Source organism: Opisthorchis viverrini (assembly GCF_000715545.1).
Source record: "Opisthorchis viverrini unplaced genomic scaffold opera_v5_395, whole genome shotgun sequence".
Classification (NCBI taxonomy): Eukaryota; Metazoa; Platyhelminthes; class Trematoda; order Opisthorchiida; family Opisthorchiidae; genus Opisthorchis; species Opisthorchis viverrini.
Window position 1 is genome coordinate 412,444 of NW_008752054.1, and position 26,200 is coordinate 438,643.

The window sequence follows — 26,200 nt, forward strand, 5'->3', positions numbered from 1 at the left end:
ACTGGACCTGGTAGCGGACCAAAATTTTGACCAACTAGTATCCAGTTCACTGCAAAAATCCTTTAAAATTTCGCGTAGAGCCCTGGCACGTCGGATAATATCGCTGCGCACTTTTTGGCTCGAATCTTGCACTTTTGCAACTTCCAATGAGTGCTAATGGAGAAGTAAGTGGATGGATTCGATCAGATGTTAACCTCAGTGGTTAGTGCGACTTAGTCTTTCTATATCTTCAATGAGTAGCCGAGGAACTTTTCCAAAATTTCATCCTTTTTTCACGGCTTTCAGTACTGCACCGGCTAAGCATCAATTTTCAAGGTGTGGTACTATTATTTTGCCGTAGTAGTCGGTGACTGACTGTCGGTAACCGTAGCCTACAATAATTGTGATACTTCCACATTGTTCTGGCAGCTATTTTTGCTATTTTCGCATTCTAGAATCACCAATCCCTATTTCCGCGCCCACTCTGGTTAGTTAGCGTCATATTTCCGGGAAAATTATTCCCGTTTTTTTATAGAGTTCGGTGACACTCGTCGCCTTGCTTTACACTGGCCGACTGATGAGTCTATTCGATCCAACCAATCAGAGCGCTGATTTCCTGAGGCTGACCATTTCAGGGTGGGCTGTTTGCTGACTACGACGGAAAATAATGTCTACAGGTGAGGTCCCTCCCAGTGTTACTTTAATCTGTCGAAAGAGAACGGTATTTATGAAGGGCACAGTTACTTTTAAGTACCTTTCGTCCAAAAGCAACTCGCGGCCACCTTGTTTGAAGATTCTATGTGGGAGCGTTTTCTGGCCGGCTTGTTTTAAGCCACGGCGAACGCGAAGCTATAGATCGCATGGTCTGTGTAAATCGCTCCTCAAATACCGCGTCCGCCTAATCAGGACCAATCCTATCAGACGAAATTTTGGAGTTCAACCCTGAGGATAACTCCCACGAACTAATCCCAGTTGTCTACATCCATTTAGCCCATTGAGAATGCATCCTCGAACTTTTCAGGGGCTTATTATTTGGAACACGCCTGCTGGATTTGCCCTTGGTTAGCAGTTCGGCCAGTGCTATGGTTATCTCGCTCCAGTAATCGTTGAATGAGTTGGATTCCATAGGTTGTGATTTTGCGTGTCCCCTGAATTGCCGAATGAGGTGTGCGTGTTCTTCGTAGCCATTAAAAATTCAACAAAAACACGAAGCGGATAAGTGCATGGTCGGGGCCACAGGTATCCAATCGTCGCCATCTGTACCTGATGATAGCGTGGTCTGTTTGAGTATGGAGCTTCTTTGTTGCTGGGCAACACGTAGTCAAACGGTCCCATCTGTTACGGGGACTACTTCTGTAAAGGGACATTCGGTAATCAAAAGGAAGTATATATTGTGCCTGGGCTAGCTGGGTGATATAGGAACTTGATGGAACTTATTCTGTCGCATTTGATAGTCCAAGTATTTGAGTGGGGAAAACCCTAAAGAAAGAAGACAAAGACATCGGATGAAGATTGGTTATATTACAAATAAATCAATCGAAGAAAGATCTCTGGGGTTCAGTTGGCTACAACAGAAGGAAAATGGGATCTCTGTTATAAACGGAGTATCGATTCTGATTGAGCGCGAGAACAAGACCGAATAGGTAGATTGAATGGCAGCTTAGTTATCTAGGAATAGACGTACGTGTGCTGAAACTGAAGGCGAAAGCATGGTTACTACGAAAGGACAATGTGAACACAAAGAATGGTCATGAGGTTCACACGGGCCGTTGGATTGTGTGTAAAGAGGTGTAACTCGGACACAGGTACTGAATGAATGAATAAAAAAATCTACTAAGGGGTAATGATAAGTGTGATTAGGGTTTTCGGTTCCCTAAAATGTAGGGCCGCGTGCACTGCTTGAGCCTGGCTAAATCAGATATTCCGGGGTCATATGTATTTGTAGGTGCAGCTGCATCGCCCGGACACGGGGGTGAAATTGAAGTATGATCGGTATTATCTCCAGTGTTATTGAGCGGAGGCGCGTGCAAGTCAGACAGAAGGGGTGCATAATCGCCATTGTCTTCACTGGGTGAGGTACGCGTGAAATCGTTGACATGTGTGCGATCACTACAAGGAGCGAGATGGCGGACCGATACAGTGCCTTCTTTTCCGCCGGGAAAACGAACATGGGCGTAATGTGGATTGCAATTTATGGGTTCGATCCCCTCAACGACTGGTTCGTACTCAGTAAAACAGGTTCTGGAATAGTTATCCAAGTTGGTATAGACAAGGAAAGGTATGCACAAGGAAAGGCAAATGGAAAAGGAAAAACTCGTCACCGATAGTAAGGAGATATCGGTTTCGACTAATAGAAGGCAGACGTTCTTTAAGATCGATGCAGAATGGTTGAGTCGCTTTGATAAGCATAGCGCAGGTGGTTTATGAAATTGCGGTTTGATGGCAGCCTAAACCGTGCATTTTTTGGTGACGTGTTTGACATTTTGGAGGGAAAATGACAGATTTTTTGGAAAGAACAAAGTGGTGCATGCGAGTAGTTCCGGGATGACACAATGAAGGATGAATTTCTTCTACTTTTCGTTGGTTGTTGATCAGATGGCTGTTGATCTGTTCGCCGAGCTTGGCAATTGGCTTGCAAACGTTTCGTCACCATACGAGGAGACATCATCAGTGCGCAGTTGGGTGGGTACTTCTTCCTTGCCTGCGTGTGCTACTTTTCATTGCGGATCACATTGGTGCGTAGGTGTTAGCCACCAGCTTGTCTTTTCCAGGTCTGTAGCTGACATCATAGCTAAAAGCAGCGATTTCCATTTTAAATCTTTGGGTTTTACTGTTTTTTTATATCTTATCTGCGACACCGTACGTAAAGGAAACGGACCGTTGGTCAGTGATAAGCTTGAAGTGTTCCCCGAAAAGATAAGGCTTGCATTTACGGATAGATTCAACGATGGCATATGTCTCTTTCTCAGTAATAGGCTGATTTTTTCCCCGGTGTCAGTGTCCTGGAAAAAGGCCATCGGTCGGCCGTTCTGAGCCAGAGATGGAGCAGTGGCTATGTCTCGACAACCAGGGAGGTGTTGTAGTCGACAGTCACAACCATAGCGTTTTCTAACTCCTTTAAACTTTCGAAGGACTGTTGTACACGCTCCGGTAAGGGGAAAGTCTTATTTCTGACAAATACACTGTTTTTGTCAGAGAAGTATGGTATCCATTGTGAATAATAGGCAAACATACCAACAACTCATTGGGATTTAGCGTCATGTGGGTTAGGGGTGGACAAATAGAGTCCATTCATCCAGGATCTGGTTTAATAATTCCTTTAGAGACCTCATAGCCGAGAAGACCTATTTGTTTGGTTGCTATGATGCTTTTCTTTCAGTTAAGGGTAATTTCATATTTTCTCATTGTTTCAGAGAAAGGTTTGAGGTTTTGGTCATGCTCACTTTGGGCAGTCCCACAAATAGGGATGTTGTGGATATGAGCGAATGTGCCCCTTAGGTTCTCAGTCTTATTTATATAGTCAATAGTACGTTCGCAGAACGCTACTCCGTTGTAAACACTGAAAAGAGAACGACGGAACTGAAGCAAGGCTCCATACGCTTCAAAAGCGGTATACGGTTTGTCCTTCTCACTGGTTGGAACTTGATGGTGTGCATTCCCGCCATGCTAACGACAGCATGGCAGGAAATTTCTTCAATCGTTTTATGCAGTCGCGGTAACGGTTACGCGTTTAGGTAGGTAAACCGATTAGTGGTTAGACTGTAGTCCACTACCATGCGTCTTTTGTGTTTGAATTTTTCGTGCCCAGTACTTGAGCCCTCCAGGGAGAATTCGAAGGTTCAATTATATCTTTATCCATTAGTCGATTCAGAGCGGATAAACTATTCATTGCCAGTGCTATAGCGCCGCGATTTCGTGGCAATAGGCTTGCAATTAGTTGAGAGGTTAGTAAAAAGAGGAGGGGATTCAACCGTAACAGCAGTTAGACCGCAGAGCGTGAATGGACCTCGGTTCCCACCAAATGTGATTTCAACTTTTTTTTATGTAGACCAAGGAAGTCTTGGCCTAGCAGTACATCAGCACATAAATTGGGCAACACCAGTAATTTGATTTTTTGTAAACAGTACCCCTGTGATCAGTGGATGCCTAGAGTAGCCGTTAGTTGAAGACGGTAGAGAGGTAGGTGCCATGGTAACCACAGAATCGTTAGCATATATCTTCCAGTCATGTGTACGAACTACCAAAGGAGATATATAACTGCTCGAACTTCCTGTGTCCATGAAGGCCTGAAGTGATGTTCCGTTTACCTTTGTGCTGTTCACCGTGCGGGACAAGCAGTTCGGGGCTGTAGCAGTCAACAGGGAAGATAAGGCAGAATCCGTCGTGCAATTTGGGTGATTTTTTGCAAATTTGGATTGACAAACGCTGAAAATGGTCTGTTCTGCCACATAATTTACAAACTGCTTCACTTTCGGGGTATTTGAATCGTGGATGCCTGGAACGATCGCAAAAATAACGTATCTGTGAATTGATTGACGAGAGATAAGGTGTGGAATCAGAGGAGGTTGATTGTGAAGGAGTAACCGTAGATATCTCTAAAGGCGGTGTAGCCCTAGAAAATGATATTGGTTGCTTATGTGAGCATGACTAAGCTTGTTTGTGGGCCGATTCTTAGGACCTAGCCGATTCATTTGCTTCATCGTGAGTGAGTTCATTTTGAACCAGAAGTCTTTCTCTGATGGTAGCAGACTGGAGTCCGTTGATCAGAGCATCACGTACGCTTTTGTTTTGGTAACCAATCCCGGATACCGCCTTGGAATCACAATTTTAGGTCAAACATTTAAGCCTCTGAACAAACCGATCAACATCTCGACTGGTGTCTTGTTTGCAAGCTTATAGAAGATGATGAACGTAAATTATATTCCTAGGACGAACGTGCAAAATTTGAAGTGTACTGATAGCGTATTCGTGCTTGGGACAGTCACCGAACTTATACAGATGCTTCCACAAAATGGATCGAGGTTTTGAGTTTTTTTTAGGTAAGGCGGTTCGACAGTGCCCAAAAACGTTTGAAATGTTCGGAACCAATGATTCCAACGCAGTGTGACGCCTGGAGGATTTGGATCTGTGTCCAAATACTTGGGTCGCAGCAACGGTTCCTTTACGTTCTTAGACAAATGAATTCTTATAGACGGATTATCGATTCTGATTGAGCACGAGAACAAAACCGAATAGCGTAGAATGAATAGCGCTTTACTTGTCTAAGAACAGACATACATAAGCGGAATGTGAAGGCGAAGGCATGGTTAATAAGAAAAAATCTGAACATAGAGGATAGTCATGGCAGTCTCTGAAATATTACAGAAAGGTAGAATTCTTTTAAGATCTAACCATCCTTACGGTATATGTCAGTGCATTGAAAACCCACTGTGCGGGCAAGAGTAGTTGGTCCCCTTGCTTGCTTCAAGGTTTGAACACAAAGGACAGCTTAATTGACCGGCTTTTCGGGGTTTGGAAATTGATTTCGGGGTTTTCAGGGCCGTAAACGGAGACGGATTTGGAGAGGTTGATGCTGAGGGTGAAATTTAGCGTGGGCACTGACCTTGAAGCCTGGTGGACACGAAAAGCTAAGGAGATGGATGAGTTTTGTTTAGTGCAACAGAGATTTTACTCGAGAAATGTGTCTGTCGCCAGAAAGTGTGGTTAGATCGTTTATTGCATCCACTATCGAAGAGAGTGCTGTTTTCTAGTGCCAAAGCGTAGTTGCTGCCAACTTCCAACCTGGTTTACTGTTATAAAAGTAATTACGATAAGTCTGGGTGCTATCGATTCGGCTCTTTTTCCGGGATGAGATACTTTCTATTCTGCGTGGTTGGAGACACCGCAAAATGTAGCCGCTTATCAATGTCATTGGCGGTGTTGTTATCAGCTTCTTCCCTGTGTGTCTGAATGAGTGTCTGGAGGTGTGGACAATAAGTCCCTTTTGCCTTGGTTTTCATTCTTTTCCTTACAAATTCACAGTTGTACGGCAGCGAATCATCAGTGTTGAGGACTGATATTGTGTTATCGATTATGATGATGATGTTGTTGTTGTTGTGTTGTGGATATGAGCGAATGTGCCCCTTAGGTTCTCAGTCTTATTTATATAGTCAATAGTACGTTCGCAGAACGCTACTCCGTTGTAAACACTGAAAAGAGAACGACGGAACTGAAGCAAGGCTCCATACGCTTCAAAAGCGGTATACGGTTTGTCCTTCTCACTGGTTGGAACTTGATGGTGTGCATTCCCGCCATGCTAACGACAGCATGGCAGGAAATTTCTTCAATCGTTTTATGCAGTCGCGGTAACGGTTACGCGTTTAGGTAGGTAAACCGATTAGTGGTTAGACTGTAGTCCACTACCATGCGTCTTTTGTGTTTGAATTTTTCGTGCCCAGTACTTGAGCCCTCCAGGGAGAATTCGAAGGTTCAATTATATCTTTATCCATTAGTCGATTCAGAGCGGATAAACTATTCATTGCCAGTGCTATAGCGCCGCGATTTCGTGGCAATAGGCTTGCAATTAGTTGAGAGGTTAGTAAAAAGAGGAGGGGATTCAACCGTAACAGCAGTTAGACCGCAGAGCGTGAATGGACCTCGGTTCCCACCAAATGTGAGGAGGGGATCCGTAACAGCAGTTAGACCGCAGAGCGTGAATGGACCTCGGTTCCCACCAAATGTGATTTCAACTTTTTTTTATGTAGACAGACCAAGTCTTGGCCTAGCAGTACATCAGCACATAAATTGGGCAACACCAGTAATTTGATTTTTTGTAAACAGTACCCCTGTGATCAGTGGATGCCTAGAGTAGCCGTTAGTTGAAGACGGTAGAGAGGTAGGTGCCATGGTAACCACAGAATCGTTAGCATATATCTTCCAGTCATGTGTACGAACTACCAAAGGAGATATATAACTGCTCGAACTTCCTGTGTCCATGAAGGCCTGAAGTGATGTTCCGTTTACCTTTGTGCTGTTCACCGTGCGGGACAAGCAGTTCGGGGCTGTAGCAGTCAACAGGGAAGATAAGGCAGAATCCGTCGTGCAATTTGGGTGATTTTTTGCAAATTTGGATTGACAAACGCTGAAAATGGTCTGTTCTGCCACATAATTTACAAACTGCTTCACTTTCGGGGTATTTGAATCGTGGATGCCTGGAACGATCGCAAAAATAACGTATCTGTGAATTGATTGACGAGAGATAAGGTGTGGAATCAGAGGAGGTTGATTGTGAAGGAGTAACCGTAGATATCTCTAAAGGCGGTGTAGCCCTAGAAAATGATATTGGTTGCTTATGTGAGCATGACTAAGCTTGTTTGTGGGCCGATTCTTAGGACCTAGCCGATTCATTTGCTTCATCGTGAGTGAGTTCATTTTGAACCAGAAGTCTTTCTCTGATGGTAGCAGACTGGAGTCCGTTGATCAGAGCATCACGTACGCTTTTGTTTTGGTAACCAATCCCGGATACCGCCTTGGAATCACAATTTTAGGTCAAACATTTAAGCCTCTGAACAAACCGATCAACATCTCGACTGGTGTCTTGTTTGCAAGCTTATAGAAGATGATGAACGTAAATTATATTCCTAGGACGAACGTGCAAAATTTGAAGTGTACTGATAGCGTATTCGTGCTTGGGACAGTCACCGAACTTATACAGATGCTTCCACAAAATGGATCGAGGTTTTGAGTTTTTTTTAGGTAAGGCGGTTCGACAGTGCCCAAAAACGTTTGAAATGTTCGGAACCAATGATTCCAACGCAGTGTGACGCCTGGAGGATTTGGATCTGTGTCCAAATACTTGGGTCGCAGCAACGGTTCCTTTACGTTCTTAGACAAATGAATTCTTATAGACGGATTATCGATTCTGATTGAGCACGAGAACAAAACCGAATAGCGTAGAATGAATAGCGCTTTACTTGTCTAAGAACAGACATACATAAGCGGAATGTGAAGGCGAAGGCATGGTTAATAAGAAAAAATCTGAACATAGAGGATAGTCATGGCAGTCTCTGAAATATTACAGAAAGGTAGAATTCTTTTAAGATCTAACCATCCTTACGGTATATGTCAGTGCATTGAAAACCCACTGTGCGGGCAAGAGTAGTTGGTCCCCTTGCTTGCTTCAAGGTTTGAACACAAAGGACAGCTTAATTGACCGGCTTTTCGGGGTTTGGAAATTGATTTCGGGGTTTTCAGGGCCGTAAACGGAGACGGATTTGGAGAGGTTGATGCTGAGGGTGAAATTTAGCGTGGGCACTGACCTTGAAGCCTGGTGGACACGAAAAGCTAAGGAGATGGATGAGTTTTGTTTAGTGCAACAGAGATTTTACTCGAGAAATGTGTCTGTCGCCAGAAAGTGTGGTTAGATCGTTTATTGCATCCACTATCGAAGAGAGTGCTGTTTTCTAGTGCCAAAGCGTAGTTGCTGCCAACTTCCAACCTGGTTTACTGTTATAAAAGTAATTACGATAAGTCTGGGTGCTATCGATTCGGCTCTTTTTCCGGGATGAGATACTTTCTATTCTGCGTGGTTGGAGACACCGCAAAATGTAGCCGCTTATCAATGTCATTGGCGGTGTTGTTATCAGCTTCTTCCCTGTGTGTCTGAATGAGTGTCTGGAGGTGTGGACAATAAGTCCCTTTTGCCTTGGTTTTCATTCTTTTCCTTACAAATTCACAGTTGTACGGCAGCGAATCATCAGTGTTGAGGACTGATATTGTGTTATCGATTATGATGATGATGTTGTTGTTGTTGATGATGATGATGATGATGATGATGATGATGATGATGATGATGATGATACAAGGCGTACGTAGCCGACAGTCCTAGTTGTGGGTCGTGGTGGGGGAGAAGAAAGAATTAGTGAGAGTGCAAGTCGGAATAGTTCAGCGGCAGGATGCTTTCGTTTACCTGCCTTGCCGTCTGTACTGAACCGAATGATGGCACAACGCGGCGGCCAATATGATATGACAATTATCAATTGTGGATTTCAGGTTTGTGTACCGGATGGAATACCGTCCGGACGGTAAGGCAATTGGGGCCGTCACCCATAATAACCACTACAAGAGACCAGCCGCACGGCCGTGGCTAGGTACTGGCGTATTGCCATATTTGTATGGGTTTTTAAGAAACAGTCTGCCGTATACGCCTCAACCTCCAGACTGGAAGGCAAGAAAATGGTATTTATCAGTTATGCATTCATTAATCAAATTTCTGTTAGAAACTCCGTGAGTATCAGAAGGAACTCCCATTATTAATCAGCGGGTCGCAAGGGTAAACAAACTAGCGCACCGTGTGTCGAAAGCGGAGCATGGTTCCTCTAAAAATATGGTTCACATCATGCACCCGTTTCTCACATCTGATTCATTTATTGTAGGATTCCAGTTTGGCTTACCAAGCACGACTTCCTCAGGTGGAAGCACTGGGTTTTCCTTTGGCACCACCGGTTTTGGCTCTTCAACAGGTTCTGCCCAAACCACAGCAACTTCTCTGCCGGGTCTGTCAACGGCTGCTTCAGGTTCCAGCGTATTTCCTTCACTCGGTTTGAGTTTATCTAGCCCTTTTGCGTCGGCCAGCACTACAACATCTGTGCCTCAAACCACAGCGGCGTCGCTTGGCCTTAGTTTTCAAACGACAAAACCTGGTTTGGTATTTGGTACAGCAGCCACGCAACCTTCTACCTCCGGTTCGTCCACACCAACAAGCTTTATGTTCGGTGCGCCCGTTTCTCAACAAGCGAGTTTGGCGGCACCTGTCTCAACACAAGGCGCCTCAACGGCTGCAGGTAGTCTTGGTGGATTTTCTTTTGGTTTGCAAACGGCGAAGACTCCTGGATTCGGTCAGTCCACATCTGTATCTTCAGCTTTGCCGTCGTTTGGAGCGTCTAGTTTTATCCACTCGGGAACTACCACTAGTGCACCCTTGCCATCTTTCGGTGCTCTCTCAGGCACCACTTCCACCGTTACTGGACTTTCATCTACACCATCCCAAGCGCCCCTTGGAATATTTTCCCAACCGTCAACCTCTGCCTCGTCTTTATTCAAGGCAGTAACTTCGACTGTTCCTGCTGTTCCTTCCGCTCCTATCACTTCGGTTGGCTCTATTTCCCAGACGTTGGCTGGTTCAGTAACACAAGCATCTACTAGCTCTGTTAGCCTGGGTTTCACTTTGCCATCGGCCATACCCTCCACGACTGATGCATCCAAACCAGCTATTGGTCCTTTGTTCGGGAAGACAGAAGCGTCTGCCTTGAAAATAACCCCGACTACTAGTACTACTCTGGCTCCTGTCCCTACGGTTGGCGGAACTAGCGTCCTTGGCCTACCCACAGTTAGCTCTACGACAACGGCGACGACATCGGCACCTACTTCGCAGACTACAACCAGTGTTGCGTCAGTGACTAAACCGTCTACACTGACTTTCCACCAACTTGAAGAACTTGTTAACAAGTGGGCACATGAACTCGAAGATCAGGAACGATATTTTATGGATGAAGCGGAACGAATCAGTCAATGGGATCAAGCGCTGATGAGTAACGGAGAAAAAATTACAACGCTGTACGAAAAAGTCGACGCATGCAAGCAGGAACAAGCACAGTTAGAACAGGTAACCGTACATTTTCGTAATCTCAATGTAGAACATTCCGAACCACTAACTGTATGTTTGAGCGTTGGTGGCCTTATATTCAAAGTTTTTATACCACACTCCTAGAGTTCTAACATTCCACCAGAGCCTTTTGGTGTTCTTTGTGTGTGTTCAAACTGTGCCACCATAGTGTCAATGGATTGAGCAAAGTGATCCCGAGTTGACTTTCGACGAAGATTGTCCTCATGGAGCACTTCGTCCCTTAGGTTAGTCTCACATGTGTCTAGAGACTAAACAGGTACTAAACGCAAGGAAAGTTGCTTGGAGCCAAGCAGTCATCAATTACGTTAATTAACTGGCAAAACAATAAGAGTGGCCTTTCAATCACTGGCGAGGTTATCAGAGGACGAAATACCTGCTTAAAGAATATTTGGTATTGCGGGGTCCCCAAGACAATACAAAACCGTCTCACAAACGACCGCAACTACTGAAAGTGTCGTTTCATCTGATGTGAAGCAGTCTTGTGTGTTCCGGTGTCTGCCGCTGATCTATGTTCTAATTCATTGCATGAGCCAAAATTAGAGTTTCCGGATGTATGTTTCCATTTGACCTACTTCGAGCATAACATATGTGTTTCATGAAATTGGAAGCCTTTAAACAGGAGCATTCTTTACTACGGCACTGAAAACCTGGGCGGGAGCATATGCAAACAGAAACTGTTGTTGTATCGTAGGTAGCACATCTGAGTTCGTCCAGATGAACTAGTTATTTATCTGTGAATTTCTATCCTCATTTCAGTTGTTATCACCAGTTCCTTGGCTTGCCATTATAATCTAATGAAAACAAAAGATAAAGACTCGAATTCGACCGTAGTATTGTTGCACAGAGACTTTCGACGGCGTGCTAATGTACTTTGACCAGTCAGTCTTCCGTCCTGGGAGTAAGTATACCTGATGCATAAAACGTTCAGTATGGTGATTGCAATTACTACAAAGTGCGAATGCTGCGCTTGCCCAAAACAGTCTAATGAACTCGATCGGTATTGCGAAGGTCTGAGTTTGCGAACCACCAACCCTAATTCCTCTCTTCATGACTGAAATTCCCAACTGTGGGGGAATTTCACACCGGCTAAGAACTACTGGTGCGTTTGCGAGTGTGCGTGAATTTCAGAATTGTCACTGTTTTGTCTAGGCGGTTGGTTACGACCCATGTCTCGCCCCGCGAACTCCGATGCAGCCAGGCGACGAATCGCCTCCGTCATTGCCTTTGATGCATGACTCTTGTCTGTTGACCGCTCCGGTGAATTTGTGCCTCCTTTTTTACCCCCTCAGACTTAATATTACGATTTTTTACCAGGGTATTCAAGGTGATAGCCCAGTAAAGCCCTTCTTTTTTAGTGGTAGATGTCAGACGTACCACGTATGTCTGACTAATCTTATTCAGCACTGTCTGTGTCTTTTACACCCTAATACGATGACCTTTCGTGACAACTGATTTTGTGTATCCCTTAGGCGCAGTTTTGCGGTTCTTTTCTCTCTTCTGGTGATCTTTGTGCTATGGGAGGCTGTTGACTACCCGAAAATGTGCTTTAATTTCGTAACCCTGGAGATTTTTCCGGATGACATCTAAGGTACCTTTTCTGTTGGGAGTGTGTGTAAACAGCTTGCTTCTCTTTCAGCCTTCTGACATGGTATCAGTCCTTTGTAATTGTTGTCTGGTTGGTCGGTTAAGGTAACTCGTCTTGTAATACTTCGATAGGTGGATTTACTTCTGTTTCAATGAGTGCTTGAATACAGGTTAATTGCTTGATCACTCGGAGAACTGAAGACAAAACGGGATGAAATGTGGATGTGCAGGCCCACAATTTATTAAACTATCTTGTTTTTCGTGGGTACCCAAGGTCAACTCACGGCTTTCATTTACAGATGGGGATCAGTAGAAATAGCATTTGTCCGACTTGATTCTCCTTGGGAAACTGCATTTTGGTACGTTGCTCGTTTAAACTACCCTGAAAGGTTTTTGATTAAACGCCATTACCTAAAAAGTACACATAGGGATATTAGGTATGTTTTTTCCGAAACCACATAAGTGTAAGCAGACTTGGGGAACAAATGAACCCAACCTCTCAATGACGATATTTCTTTGGCTGATGACGAAATGCAGGCGTTGTCGACTTGGACAAGGGACAGCCGATTCGACCTCAGCGCAGCGTCTTTTGGACCGAATCGGCTGGCAACCTGGAAACAGTTGTGATCGTGGTTGATTCTGGAAGGCTATTTTCCCCTCATTCACAACTGGCCGGCTAAAATTCATCCCTCGTAATCTGTTTTGCGCAATACCGCTGGACATACTAGCACATATCTTGACAACACGTCTAAATGAACAGAATGTTTCCTTCAAGACTTAGTTCATCGTGCGCCGAGCCACTTCGTTTAACCGGCCTTTAAACTATGCATTCCACTAGTCAATTTCTACCGACTTGTTCAAGTTTTGCTTCAGTCCTTGACCCGGATACAGTAAATTTTACGAGGAAAGACCATTTGAGACAGGATGATCGAGCAGGTTAATCCCTTTTCAGTCCACTGTAGGAGTTATCATACATAGCGAGGACACTCCCCATCTGCCAAGCACGCTCATTTCATTTTTCCTCATGGTCACATTTCACCTTTGAATAGACGTCAAGAGTAACACAAATGGGGCCGTATTTTGTAAGGTGATTCCCTATTTTACTGACCGCGTCGGTGCGCAGACTCACCAATCCTAGCACTCTAGTTTCCTCATTGTCCGAAGTTCGCTTGGCATACCTAAATGGTACACTATTGTTACTCACTTTTGGAAGTGGGCGTATTCGTTCGCACTAATTTCTTTGCCTAAAAATGGATGAATTCCCACACATAAGGAGCCGATTTGCATGTCATTACCTCGAACGACAACCTCTAGAAGCGCAAAGTCATTCTTATTGTGGACTGGATGTTGCACGTATGCCAATCAGATTGAAGTGCACTTTTTTTCGATAAAGCCGTTGAAACAGCCAGCCAGTAAGACCGCTGGAGGACTCAGCACACCAGACTTCGAAGTGAGTATTTGGTGACGAAAATCAATTGGTTGAGATGTATTGTTCCGCATCATACCTGAATGCCAACTTGAAAGCCTTGAGTCTTGATTAGACGGAAGCCACCCGAAGCCTCTGGCAAGGGGAAACTTCTTAGTAGTGAATTTCGTTCGCAAGTGCAAACGGTAATCATGGCTCCTACGCAATTGTAAAACATGCTTAATCAGTTTGTCCTGATGTGGGTTATGGACATTTGTTGAAAGTTAGAATCGTGTGATACATACTTTCTACAGTGCAGGGTGGGGGGCGGTGGACGTCTTTCTGCAGCTGGAACCACAAGGTAATGCAAACTTCATTGGACTAGCAAAAGCCTGCTTCTTTTTAGAGGTGCACAGTTGTGGACCCGAAAATGTTCATCGCCGTATTTTCTCATTTCTTCTCGTTCTGTCATCCACGAACCGGAATGTTTCACAAACTTTTGTCTAGATTAGTTCGTTACGTCGCGTTTTAAATATACTGGAATTTATACCATTGTTGGTTCGTGAGATGTTCATTATCGCGGTTTGACGTTCCCTTCGCCTTCTTCAGGAGCTTGATTTCATAGACGGTCACCAAAAGGAGCTTGAAAAGCTCCTAGAAACGCTTGAACGGACTGCGGAGGAACTTCCTCCGGGCCAACTTCACTCAGACTTTGAAAGAGAATCCATATTCCAGTTGGCAACCAACGTAGATTTAGAACTGGGACAACTTTTGTCTGACTTGCGAGAAATGGCAGATCAAGTCAACTCAGCCACATCCAAAGTTTCGGGCGGAGCAGCCTTGGCTAGGAATACACATGATGTGAAGGCTAAAGACGGTGGACTGTCGAAAATTCTTGGTGGTGCAGGTCAACCTGAAGAGGGAATTGGGGCCATGCATCAAGTCACACGAATTTTGAACTGCCATATGCACTCACTAAATTGGATTCACCAGAACACACGTAAGTCTCGACCGGATGGCATATTTTGTATGTTCTTTGCATTTTTCGAAGTGTGTCTTCCGTGGGACAGTTATTTACAAAATCAAATCAAACATGGGCTTCATTTTTTCCAAACCTGATGACTGCCGACCTGATTGCTGACTAAATAGTTTTAGGATAGTAACTTTGAACAGACGCTGACGCTTTTGCTAACTGTCAGTTCATTCAACTCCTCGTTTAGTCTATGTTCCTCAAAATTAGAACTCATAAGCCTTGTTGTATGAATACAGCCTCGGTCTTTTAGGGAATTTATCTATGGCCTATTGGTGATTCTGTTTTATATTGCCACGACTATATTCTTCAAGGTGGTAAGTGAGCTCTGCTAATGTTGCGGATTGAAACTGCCCGTAATCTATGATTTGCGGCGAAATTCGAGCAGTTTGCAATCTTTTTTGGTTTCTATTGGCACAGACTAGAGATCAAGATTTCGTGCGTCTGATTTGACTCTGGTGTGAAACGTGTCCAGTTTAAATCGACAGTGCTAACACGAGCTTGGTCTGCTTGCCTGTTTGGCAAGAACAACAAGGAATGCTTGGGTACTGCCCCATCGCAAGGGTGATCATCCATTATGTGGCGCAAAAATTTGAGTTAGTACAGTTGCACAACTTAATGAAACGCATATTAGCAGGTTGTTGCAATCATGAATGTTGTTCCATTATCTGCCTTGTCTTGAAAATCTCGCTGATTAGTCGTGTGTCGCTTCCAAAGTTGTATCTTCACTTTGGAGCATCGTAAATTCCTGATATGCTGTGTCAGGCTGATTTCCACTAGTTTGTGTAGTGAACTGCCTCGCGCTAGATTTTTGTGAAAATTAGGCCTGGTTCACACGAAATCAAGACTGATACATTACGAGGGTTGAGTGTGCCTAATCGACTGTGCAGCTCTGCCTTTTTATTATATGATCTCTTGAGTGTACGTAGCTTCTTACTGGTCCAAACCTGACTGATCGTCTGTTATGTTGAAGACCGGTTTTCATGTTGGACGAAATTTCTCTAGCTAACCTCGACATCTGCCATGTATTGGCAGAATTCTCCCCAGAATTGTTTCTTTTCCTTTTAATTTTTAACCTTCTGGTGCATTTTTTACGTTCTGTCTGCTTCTGTTTTTCTTTTCAGAGGAATTGATGGAGCGAGTGAAGCTTTTGGAGGGTTCCTGAGCGTCCGCCTCTCCTAATCAATGGGTCTCTGTTTGGCTATGTTATTCCTCCTTAATACAGATTTTGTGCATATTCTCAGGTATTTTTAATGTCCTGCCTCCACACAGAGATGGGAGGTCCCGACAGATTGATTGCTTTTCTTTATTTAGTTGTTGTACTCGTTGCGGTTATTTGTGCCTCATGACTGTTGGACTGGCCGTGTAGTGAAGAGCAGATTTGGGAGATAAGCTATAGATTTCACTTCGCTGGAAGCCTTGGCAGCATTGTTCAGCTGGAGTTAAAACTATGACTGACGTTAACATTGACAGTTGACTTTGGACGATCGTATCGCATGTGGACCCAAATCACATATCACATGTCACATAGGCCAGTAACCGTCGAGTTCCTTTTTGCTCTAATTAATGATGCCAGATGAGTCCCAAGATGTGGGAGCCGTAGCTAGTTTCGCCGCTGGACCGGAAATGCGAGCTTGGACTTATCTCACTGTGTAAGTAGTTGCATTTAGATGCTGTTGAGCTGCTCTTAGCCAATAACCAACAACTAAATACGAGAACCAGAGAGCCCCTTAGATGAAGCTGTTTTGTATTTGACAGCATCCGATTTGGTGCACGGTATAATAAACGAGTGATCATGAAAGATAGCCTGATAGTTGATAGCCTTGGGAAGGCACTCTAGGTTTATCCGATTAGCGCAACAGCTGATTTACGATTTCCATATGTCAGACTTTACCGTCACTTAATAGTGGTGAAGATTTGCACCTTGTAACAAACCATGTGAAATCCGTCCAGAACTCTCAACTCGCACGAGTTTTCTGTTTGAACAGTCGTTGTTGGAGAAACCCGTTAGCGCACAATTGTGTAATTAAGACCGCGGGCCTGAATGGCGAGTGCTGCTCTATCCTAAGTGCGAGTTAGTCTCTGCTAACCAACCACCTGTGTTTCATTCACCAATCGAAATTCGATTCGTCTTAGAAATTAGGAACATGCACACTAATGATGATTCCTAGAAAAGGCAAAACAGGTGCGCACTGTCCCAACGCTTTGGGACTTCGCTCGCAGAGCAAAATTCTGGTTGGAATCATACCCCGTGGATTAGTTGACGAAGTCCAGGACCGGAATTAACATTTCTTACTCTGTGACTGAGCTAAATAGGATACTTTCGAGGGGCACTTCTGTGGGAAATTTTCTGTCACTCATTCTTGGGAGCATTTTTCCTTCGTTCACTTAGTTATCCTATCAGAAGTGGTCGTTTGGAAGCGCACCAACAGCGTATTCAATAGGAAGAATCTCCCTTCCTCAATCGCGGTGTCGTGTGGCTGTCGTTTAGTTGGCCTCCTCTAGGTCTCAAACAGCCATAACGTCCATTCAATAGTCATTTTACCGTATGCTAATACCAGCGGCGTGGCTGTCGTGTTCGTTGAAGACAGTTTGATGGACGAGGCATTGCCAAGGTATTACTCACCATGGTCTTTCTTTGGTTCCGGAGTGATCTAGTTCACACGGATGGTCAGATGGTCGTACCTATATCTTGACTTGCGGCATTCCGGGTTTTGGCAACAAAACTCACCCCAGTGTATCCAAACACGCCTCGTGTGTAACGAAATCTCAAGCTTTTTCAGTGCGTGCGGCAACTGACTTAGTAAATTGTACGCTTCTATTTCTGTTCTTAATGTAAGGCGTGTCCAGTAGCCTAACTGTCAAAAACGCTGTACAGACGCTGTTCGAAACTGTCATAATGTTCATTCCGCTACAAATCAAGCCTTGGACACGTTTCCAGGCGATGGCATGTTGCTCCCGAGGGTCTTGAATGTAGTAAAACAACCAGGGGGACTGTACTCTCATGCTATTAATTGGCCCGGACTGGAGAAATCAGACTTTCATTCCTGTGTTGTGTTTCTGGTAGTTGAGCATGATACAACTTTCGTATTAAGGAAACGGCAATTTCGTAACTCGAGTAGTGGACAGTTCTCGTCTGTCTAGACTGTAGTTGCTCTTGGGATGAACCATTGAGTAACAATGGGTGAAATTCCTACAGCAAACATATTACTGCAAACCAACCATAGGTGTTGGCATCCGAAAAGACCGTCCAAAGAGGTTGATAGCTGAGTGAACCTCAAGGAGTCTATCTGTCTAGGCTTGGGCAACCTGGCAGTATTTCAGCCCTGGTGCTTCCTTTGAGTGGTATGTCATCTAGGCACCGAAAGTGTTACAGCTGCACTACTGTCTACCAGAAAGTGTGCCTCAAAATGTCGACACTAGAGGGAGAAGCTGTACGTGTTAGTTGAATGTAACTAGTGTATCCCCAGGGGATGGTTCAACTGGTGGTTATTCTTAATGGCGAATCCACTTAAAGGGTTTGTGGAACGCCTCGGGTCTCTTATTTTGTACCACATGTGAAAACCGTTCTTTCAGCTCTCGATGGTAGAAAGAGTTTTCTCGATCCCATTGCTGGATAGGCTCACTGTACATATGACCTTTCGGGAATACATCGTTTGCAGATGGATCGCTGAATCTCTCGAACCAATTTATTATTTGTCTTGGAGCGAATTCGTTTCATACTGTTAATAGGCCGATTAAGCAACATATGTGTCAATTTTATCGGGCTTCAGCACACTCTGTGTACTGCTCCTTGAAAAAGCTGTACTTTCCGTTACCAACGATCACCGGAACTAGCACTCGCTCACAATTCGGTATGTGGCTCAGGTTTTTGTGTACCAGTAAGGTGCACGCACTAGAAGTTATCGACAGTAGTAGGCCATGCGGCTGCCACCTATAGTCCTCTGGCATTCCACAGGAATGCAGGAGTTGCCTGTTTTTGTTTGATGCACCCATCTCATCGCCTCCAGACTGTTTTCTTCATTCGGACGCTGGCACTCCGCATTTCTTTTGGTGGGGGACTCAGCGAAACTCTCCAGCTCATCTGCTCGCATTGAAATAGCAAACTTGACCTTGGGTTGATGCTTCGGCATATCCTGCTCATATAGGGTGATCTGTCAAAATTTACTATTTTGTAGTGCCGAATTCGGAGGTGCAGTTCTCACGTTCAGTGTAGGCGTATTTTTAATAAGTCGTAAATTTAAGTTCAGTTTTACTCGCCGTGGTACAACATCCTCGCTACTCCAAGTAGGTCTGATTTCCGGAGTGTCCTTTGTTAAACGTTTGTTCCTTCTGCTATTCATCAAGGTGCGCTGATTGCCTACCGACCCCCAATTAGCTTTGTTACTGCCTGAAATTATCCCATTTCAGCATGATGAATTCAGATAGATTATCGGAATCCAAGCCAGCTCCCCTCCCCACACAAGCCTCTCGTCGACTACATTGTCATCAGTCCGCTGTTCGAGCTGCTCGGTTCAACTCAGACGGGCAATACTGCGTCACTGCCGGTGGGGATAAAACTATCAAGCTATGGAACCCTTACAAGGACCGTTTGTTGAAGACGTACACAGGTCATGGTGGCGAAGTGTCAGATGCTCAGGTGATGTTTTTGGGTTATATTGCCTCCCCGTGATTGGTAACGTTTTCTGAATCAGAAACACAAGTGTTTCTCCCTTGCGTTTTGTCTTGTTCTATATTTTTTCCGTAACGGAATGCAGGTTTAAAAACCAACCTATAAGAACCAGCTCGTCTATTTTTCTAGTGTCTGGATGTTTTTATCTGTTTCCCAGTTTACTAGCCTGGGTCAGTTGGTCCACAAACTCTTTTCCCACGTTCACTATGCATATGACTAACCACAGATACTTTGGTACACAACTTGTACTTTGGCTACCAGTTCATGCCAATCATATTGTACGTAAACGGCACGCCAATCGTGAACTCAGCCCATTTACCAGCAAACAAGCGAGTAAAAACACATGGAGCCTGATAGGTCATTTTGTCCCTGCACTCTGATTGATTCGTAATTCTTGCCTGCAGTTGGTTGCTCAGTCGTCCAATCGAGATCCTTCCTCTGAAACTTATTTTCCTAACAGTTTTTTCCAAAAACGTATCAGAGGACTTCGGCTCAATACCCTATCTAAATGGTTTTCTCAATCCATTTCCGGGGATCTGACATTACTTCGATATGAAAATTGAAGAGAGCCGAGTCACTTTTATTCAAACAAGTAGTAAATAAATATATTTGATCAAACACTCACTCAACTTGTATTTGAGTGTGCCAACGTACGCTGATGTTGAACTATATCCTCTTCCCTTACATGAAAGGGGGGTTTCAGTTTTCTTATGCTATGACTATCCCCCTAGATGGGTGAAAATCACTAATGGTGCATCCCCCAGCTCTGGCACCAAGTAATTTCATTTTGTCTGGCCTGAATTATCCTACAACATGGAAGACTGATCTTACCAGGATGTTTCAGTTGCCGGTATCTTTTCGTACAAGTAATGTTTGTAAAGTTCGTAAAACCGTGGTGTATATCGTATCACCTAACCCTAATCTCACCACCTTCCCTGAACAGGCCAATTCGGACAACAGCCAGCTTGGATCAGGTGGTGCTGATTGCCTCGTTGTTCTCTGGGACGTGGGTACCGGACAATCTGTTCGACGCTGGCGTCGGCATGCGGGACGCGTGAACGCAGTCAGGTTTGCCGCACCGTTTCAGCATTCGGAATCTAGCCTCCCCAGTCCGATCCTTATCTCTGCTGGAGTGGACGGTATGGTATTAGTGTGGGATGCCCGAGCCAAAACTCCCTACCCCGTTCAGGTAACTCTCACTAAGTCGTGAATATTTTCCGCGCGATTCACTGATCTTGATTATAGATCCGTTCTACAGTTTTTTCAACTCACAACTTGCGAACTTCAACCCAAAGCATTTATAGATCTGCCGACGTTCAAACTTGTACTCTTGATACCTTGCCTCGTTCATCTCATTGCTGGTATAATTATGATGACTAACGAATCTGCCCAATGTGAGGCTCCTCCGCTGTCCTCATGGACGTACAAACACATGCACGCAAGCGGTAACTTCACAGCTGACCCCCAATATGCAAGTGCCAATGAACACATTCCAACATAATCACTGACTACAGATTCGAACCAATCCTGATCTAGTCGGGACTGCGGACAGCTACTTTGGGCCACACTCGATTTTTTTCTCATTCATCCACATCTCACCATGAAACCACGAAAACCTCCTGAGAAAGCATAAGTGTTCCAACGCAAGTCTATATGTTTTTATGTATTTCCAGCATTATCTATCACCATGCTCCTTAAGAAAGCCCTAACACCCGCTGCCATAATCGCAGACTATTTAGTCAAAAGCTACGAGCAGGGTTCCAGGACAGATCCCACATTATCGTGTTGTCACATGTACCAGATTTTAAGGCTTGGAGGTCAGAGTTTCATTCGTTTGAATCCTTTTGGTTGTGTGGCACGTCCGAATTTTACGGCTAGTGCCTCCGATCCCCATGGGCGACATATACTCGTGCGTAAGTTACTCGGCTGCTAACGCGATACTCAACTTATTCATGGTATCCTTCAGCTGAATGTGCTGCACATAGCATGCTTCTTGTTTCATTTGGCACGGTTTTCGGGATATGGAAACATATTTTCCTGAGGTGAAGTACAGCTCAGATTGGCTGGTGAAAACTTCGGAGAGATTTCGGCAACAGTATGAGTAGTATGTTGTATCAAGAAAATTTGTTTGCAGTTCTATTTTATTTTAGTTGAGCTGTTCAGTGTTTGGTAGGTTTATTTGTATGATCGGTGACCTGAAAGAGCNACTCTGTGTAAAAAGAGATTGTTGTAGGGTGAAGAAGGAATAACATGAAATCTACTTTCATAAAAAATTTGAAGTGAAAAAGGTGCGTCCATCCGACTCATCTGGTCAATCAACTTGCGATTGGTTCACAGTCAGCTGGACTGTCTAACAAATGCTGGAGCACACAAATTCATTACTGCTGGATCAACTATCAGTGCCTACTCTGATCAGTGTAGAATATGTAGAACCTTGCTTATTTTAACCATCTTTATGGGTGATCGTTCGGCTATTATCTGCTATGCAAAGGGTCCACCGTAGTGGGTACCTTTCACCATCGCTCGCTGTTTTCGAATGAAGGACTGTCTTATTCTTCTTCGTTCCGTAATTTGAAACATTTACGGGAGTCAAAGCGGTGTAATTTAATTCTCAAGTGATGTCCTCATCAGGCAGTGGTACCGGCCATTTTGTTGTACGGCTGTGTGGCGTGGCTTCAGCAAGCAGCCAAATTGAGATGTTTTCATGTGTTCGACAGCTGTTATCTGAGACCCATAGCTCGTCTAAGGTGGTACTAGCAATTCCTCAGCGGGAGAACGAGTGTAGCGTTGTGCAACCCGGATTTCGGTCAAAAATGTGCCCAGTACCAAAAGTTGCATGTTTGATCATGTATTGCGTGTACTGAAACCGGTGCTGTTTTCCGGTGCTCAAGCGGAGAAATGATCAACCTGTGATCTGACAGAGGCATACTTTCGATGCAACTAGTCCTCTGGGATGGACTCGCCGTGATTCTACTTGTGCATGCTTGAAGACGCTGCAAGATGTGTTTGTTTATCCATATCGACAGCGTTGTTGTAGTCACTTTCTAATCAAAGTGTCTAAATGGGTGTCTGGAGATGTAGTTACATTATTGTGGTAGGTTTGCACTAGGTTTCCTTCCCGCTTAGTTCAGTCACTGGATTGACTCGTAGAGTTGTTTCCACTTGCAACAAATTCAATCCTGTTATGGCAAAGCCCCGCTAGGTGGTGTGTCCAGAACGCTATTCGCCATTACCTTCTGGTTATTTTTAAGTTTTGAGCACTCGTTCTCTGGCTTTTCGACGGTATTTGGAACTTGGGTGTGCACGCAGTATTTGTGCAGTCTCCTTAACATGAATTCACTCGTTGGTTTTGAGGAGACATTTTTCATCACCAGGCTTACCTGTATTATTGTCTACAGTGTTTAACTTTTGGCTTGAGATAATCCCGATATTGTTGATTTTTATCCATTAGACGATGCACGAGGCCAAGGATAGCGTAACATGTGTCGCTTTTTCTCGTTGGCAAATCATTACGGGTTCCGTCGACAAGTGCGTCCGCATTTATGACATTCGTCGAGGTAGGTGATTTTTCTCTGACGACGGTCATCCATATCGTAGTTGACGATAATTCAGGATACATGTCCATCTGACTTCTCGAGACTCCCTCACACAATGTTTGATCTTCATTAAATTAGGTGAAATGACGGAGGATTATGTTGGCTATCCAGTCACGTCGGTTTCAATGACAATGGATTGTCAATGTCTTTTGGTCGGTACTCAAGACTCTACTCTACGTTTGTTTGACGCCCTCAACGGGGAGCTTCTTAACAAATATACAGGACATGTGAATAAGACATACCGGTTAGTTTGAATGTGATCTTACGAAAGAGTGAGCTCATAAGTTGTTGGATTGTTCTTCTCTGTTGTTTGTTTCCAGAATGATGTACAGTTAAATGCTTTTACGTCGATAACTGAGGAGACCGGTTGAAAAAGCCTAAGCTGGTGTTCGTTTCTTTGCAATGAAACATCAAGACGACATTGGTTGTGAAATTTTAATATCCCACATTACTCTCGTCGGTTGCAGAAGAGAGACCCCACATCTGTAGGTGGAGGGTGTAATAAAAAATTGAATGTCGGTCTCACGAAAAAAGCCGGGGTGCGTCAATTCAAAGGTGAGCAGGTCAATCAAAAGCTTTTGTGTCGACTATTGTGCTCTGCACGACATCGGTTGACAAACAGCCAGGAGCTTCGGGTTTTGGGTGCGCATTATGATCTTAAAGATTCGAGAAGATTCACATATGTGACCTAGTTCGGAAGTACGTCGCGCGGTTGAAGATTCCCAATTACGTACCTTCACTGTTGGACGGTTATCCGCCAGAGATTCGCTGAGAAATGCACCAGTCCCTTCTGTCTGCAAACGTTCCGCCACAACCGTAAGCGGATCGGTAGGTGATGTGTGCGATAGATCATACATACTCCGCAGCTTAGTCTGAAACAGCTAGCTACACTAAGCAGCTGAAAACGTGCAGTTTGGGGCCGGTTTGAGTTTGTCTCTTATTATTAACGGTACGGTCGATCTGGAATTGTGAGTACAGTACGGCTTTTTTGTTTGGGGCGTTGTTACTCATGTCGGATGTGTTAGGTCTGCCGTGAAGTTTTCTCGAAAACAGTGCAATTTGGGTTCAAGCAGAACATAAGGCTGACGGAAACTCGGGGACTGCGCCTACCGGATGAGCTTCAAGAAGGGCGAGGCCGGTCGTGGGCTGAGTTTTCAGCAACCTTGTGAGTAGTTTACGTCTGGGACCGAGAAAAGTGAATTGAACGTAGGACCTAGTTTTTGAGGCCTTGCAGAGAATTCCATTCTATTTTGTTCTGTGTTAAGGAGAAAGTGTGCAACGGTCATTGTAGGCTGACATGGAGATCAGACTAGCCAAGGTGTCACCAGAAATGTGTGGTCTCATGACACTAGCACCCTGCGAAAATAATTGCCGGGAATTCGGTTTATTGAACCCATCAAGGGCCCCACAATCGTAATGTCCATTTACTAAGTTAAAATTCAAGATCTTTATGGCCTACTGTGACGGCAGTGGTCATGTTTAGACAGTTAGGGTGGCCAAAATAATCCGGAGTTAACGCTAGTTATGTGATTTGGTTTCCGGTCAAATTTCCTCTGTGTGGGACCTTTCATATGGATGGGCGGAATTCGACGGTGAAAATGGGATTGAATGAAATCGTTCTTTGATGCGATGTGCTCTCACTGTGCAGTTTCAACTCCAAGCACAGCCGATTCAATCAGTATGCAATATATGCTATCAATATTGCAGTCAGCATAACTTACGTCATTTGGTAGGGAGATTGTGGATGTTACCGTACAAACGTTTATAGCCGCTTTGACCCATGTAACCAAGAGTAGGAAGAGAAACTTCTAGGAGGAACACGAAATTATGATGGCTCTCTGTGAAATGGAACAGTAGTTCTGCGATAGCTTTTGGACTCATCGCCGAAACTGTGTAAACAGGGGGCACTGAGACTATTATCAAAATGTGATGGTAAACAACTCTAGCTAAAATAGAGGCGAGTTAGGGGCGTAGCGCTAGGCACAGCTACGCTCCCCAATAATGCACTGATGATGTCACCTCGATTAGTGATGAAACGTTTGCAATCAAATTGCCCAGCTCAGCGAACAAGTCAACGACCATCTACGCTACCGGAGCTACCGACATTTTCCTCTATAGCAAGCAGTAAATTTACAAGTGACCATAGGGTTGAGCGACGAAACACGTATGGAACTTAGCTGTTGGTAAGCGTGTGTATCAAAAGAACAGTATTAAGTCCACAACTAATGACATCGTTTGACGTTATTAAGAGTTGAAATCTCCCACCTAGTAGACCTTTTGGACTGATAACTGTGGGTATCATCGATTGTGACATAATGGATCAGTTTTCCACAAAATCGTCAATCAAGCAATCGCTCTCCTGACAAGTATTTAACCCATGGGGAATTTCAGTATTCTTCCGGCAAAATGCAGCAGAATAAGGATACTGTTTGTGGCAATAGCGTCTGTCGATTCCGGGTTTTGGGTCAGCCGTGAAAAATGCATTCTGCAGCTGTCTAGAAACGACTTCGATTAGGGATTCGCGTATCTGTCGCCGCTTTTCGGTTCACACACACATACACTGTACTCATTTTCTTCTAGAAGGCCGTCAAATGGAGGCCATTTTGGACGGAATGTACTCTGTTACATGAGAGCCTCTTCCTCTGAAGTTCATGGACTCATTTCACTTCAGCATAAGAGTTCATGAATCAATCAGGTCTCAGGTATATGTAGAGGTGTGTGCATAGAACCGTTCAGTTGGTGGATAGTTGGTTGCTTTCGGGTCTTTTGTATTTGACTGCTATTCCGAACCGTGCAATACAGAAACAACACAATACTTTCTGCTGTATGTCGCACTTGATTGTGGTTTGGATAGTAGTAAAAGTTGTGTAACTCTCTCGTCTTTCAGAATGGACAGTGTCTTGATGAACAACGACGCTCACGTTGCCAGTGGTTCTGAAGCGCACAGTTTGGTGTACATTTGGGATTTCGTACGGTCCAATTACCCGCTGCTTACCTTGGATCACAGTCCTGGCGGACCAATGTGGGGCGGTCTGTCCAGTGACGATGAGCCTGTTAGCCAGTTAGCGATCGAAGCGGCGAAGTCGGCAAATTTCCTTATCCACTCCCTCTCACCGCACCCTACTCAGAGCAGACTTTTGACAGCCGGTGGTGATTTTGTGTGGTTGTGGGACGCAGAACCCGACGTGTGTGAAGATGTTGATGTCGATTGATTCCATCAAATCCGTTTTCATGTACAGCTTTCGCGAAGAATGTCTTATTTTGATCCTGC

General features: G+C 44.4%; 2 protein-coding genes across 2 annotated transcripts; one reads left to right on the forward strand and one right to left on the reverse strand.

The window, feature by feature from the left end:
• Nucleotides 1-607: 607 nt before the first annotated feature.
• Nucleotides 608-26,200, forward strand: T265_10694 (hypothetical protein; the record flags this gene model as incomplete). Its single annotated transcript, XM_009177149.1, has 9 exons — nucleotides 608-656; nucleotides 9,393-10,621; nucleotides 14,241-14,631; nucleotides 16,238-16,313; nucleotides 19,072-19,300; nucleotides 20,178-20,522; nucleotides 22,785-22,890; nucleotides 23,008-23,173; nucleotides 25,817-26,200. The coding sequence occupies 9 exons, from the start codon at nucleotides 647-649 to the stop codon at nucleotides 26,139-26,141; spliced, it is 2,877 nt and encodes a 958-aa protein (XP_009175413.1).
• T265_15235 (hypothetical protein) lies at nucleotides 23,365-23,801 on the reverse strand (the record flags this gene model as incomplete). Its single annotated transcript, XM_009177150.1, has 2 exons — nucleotides 23,365-23,412; nucleotides 23,664-23,801. The coding sequence occupies 2 exons, from the start codon at nucleotides 23,784-23,786 to the stop codon at nucleotides 23,365-23,367; spliced, it is 171 nt and encodes a 56-aa protein (XP_009175414.1).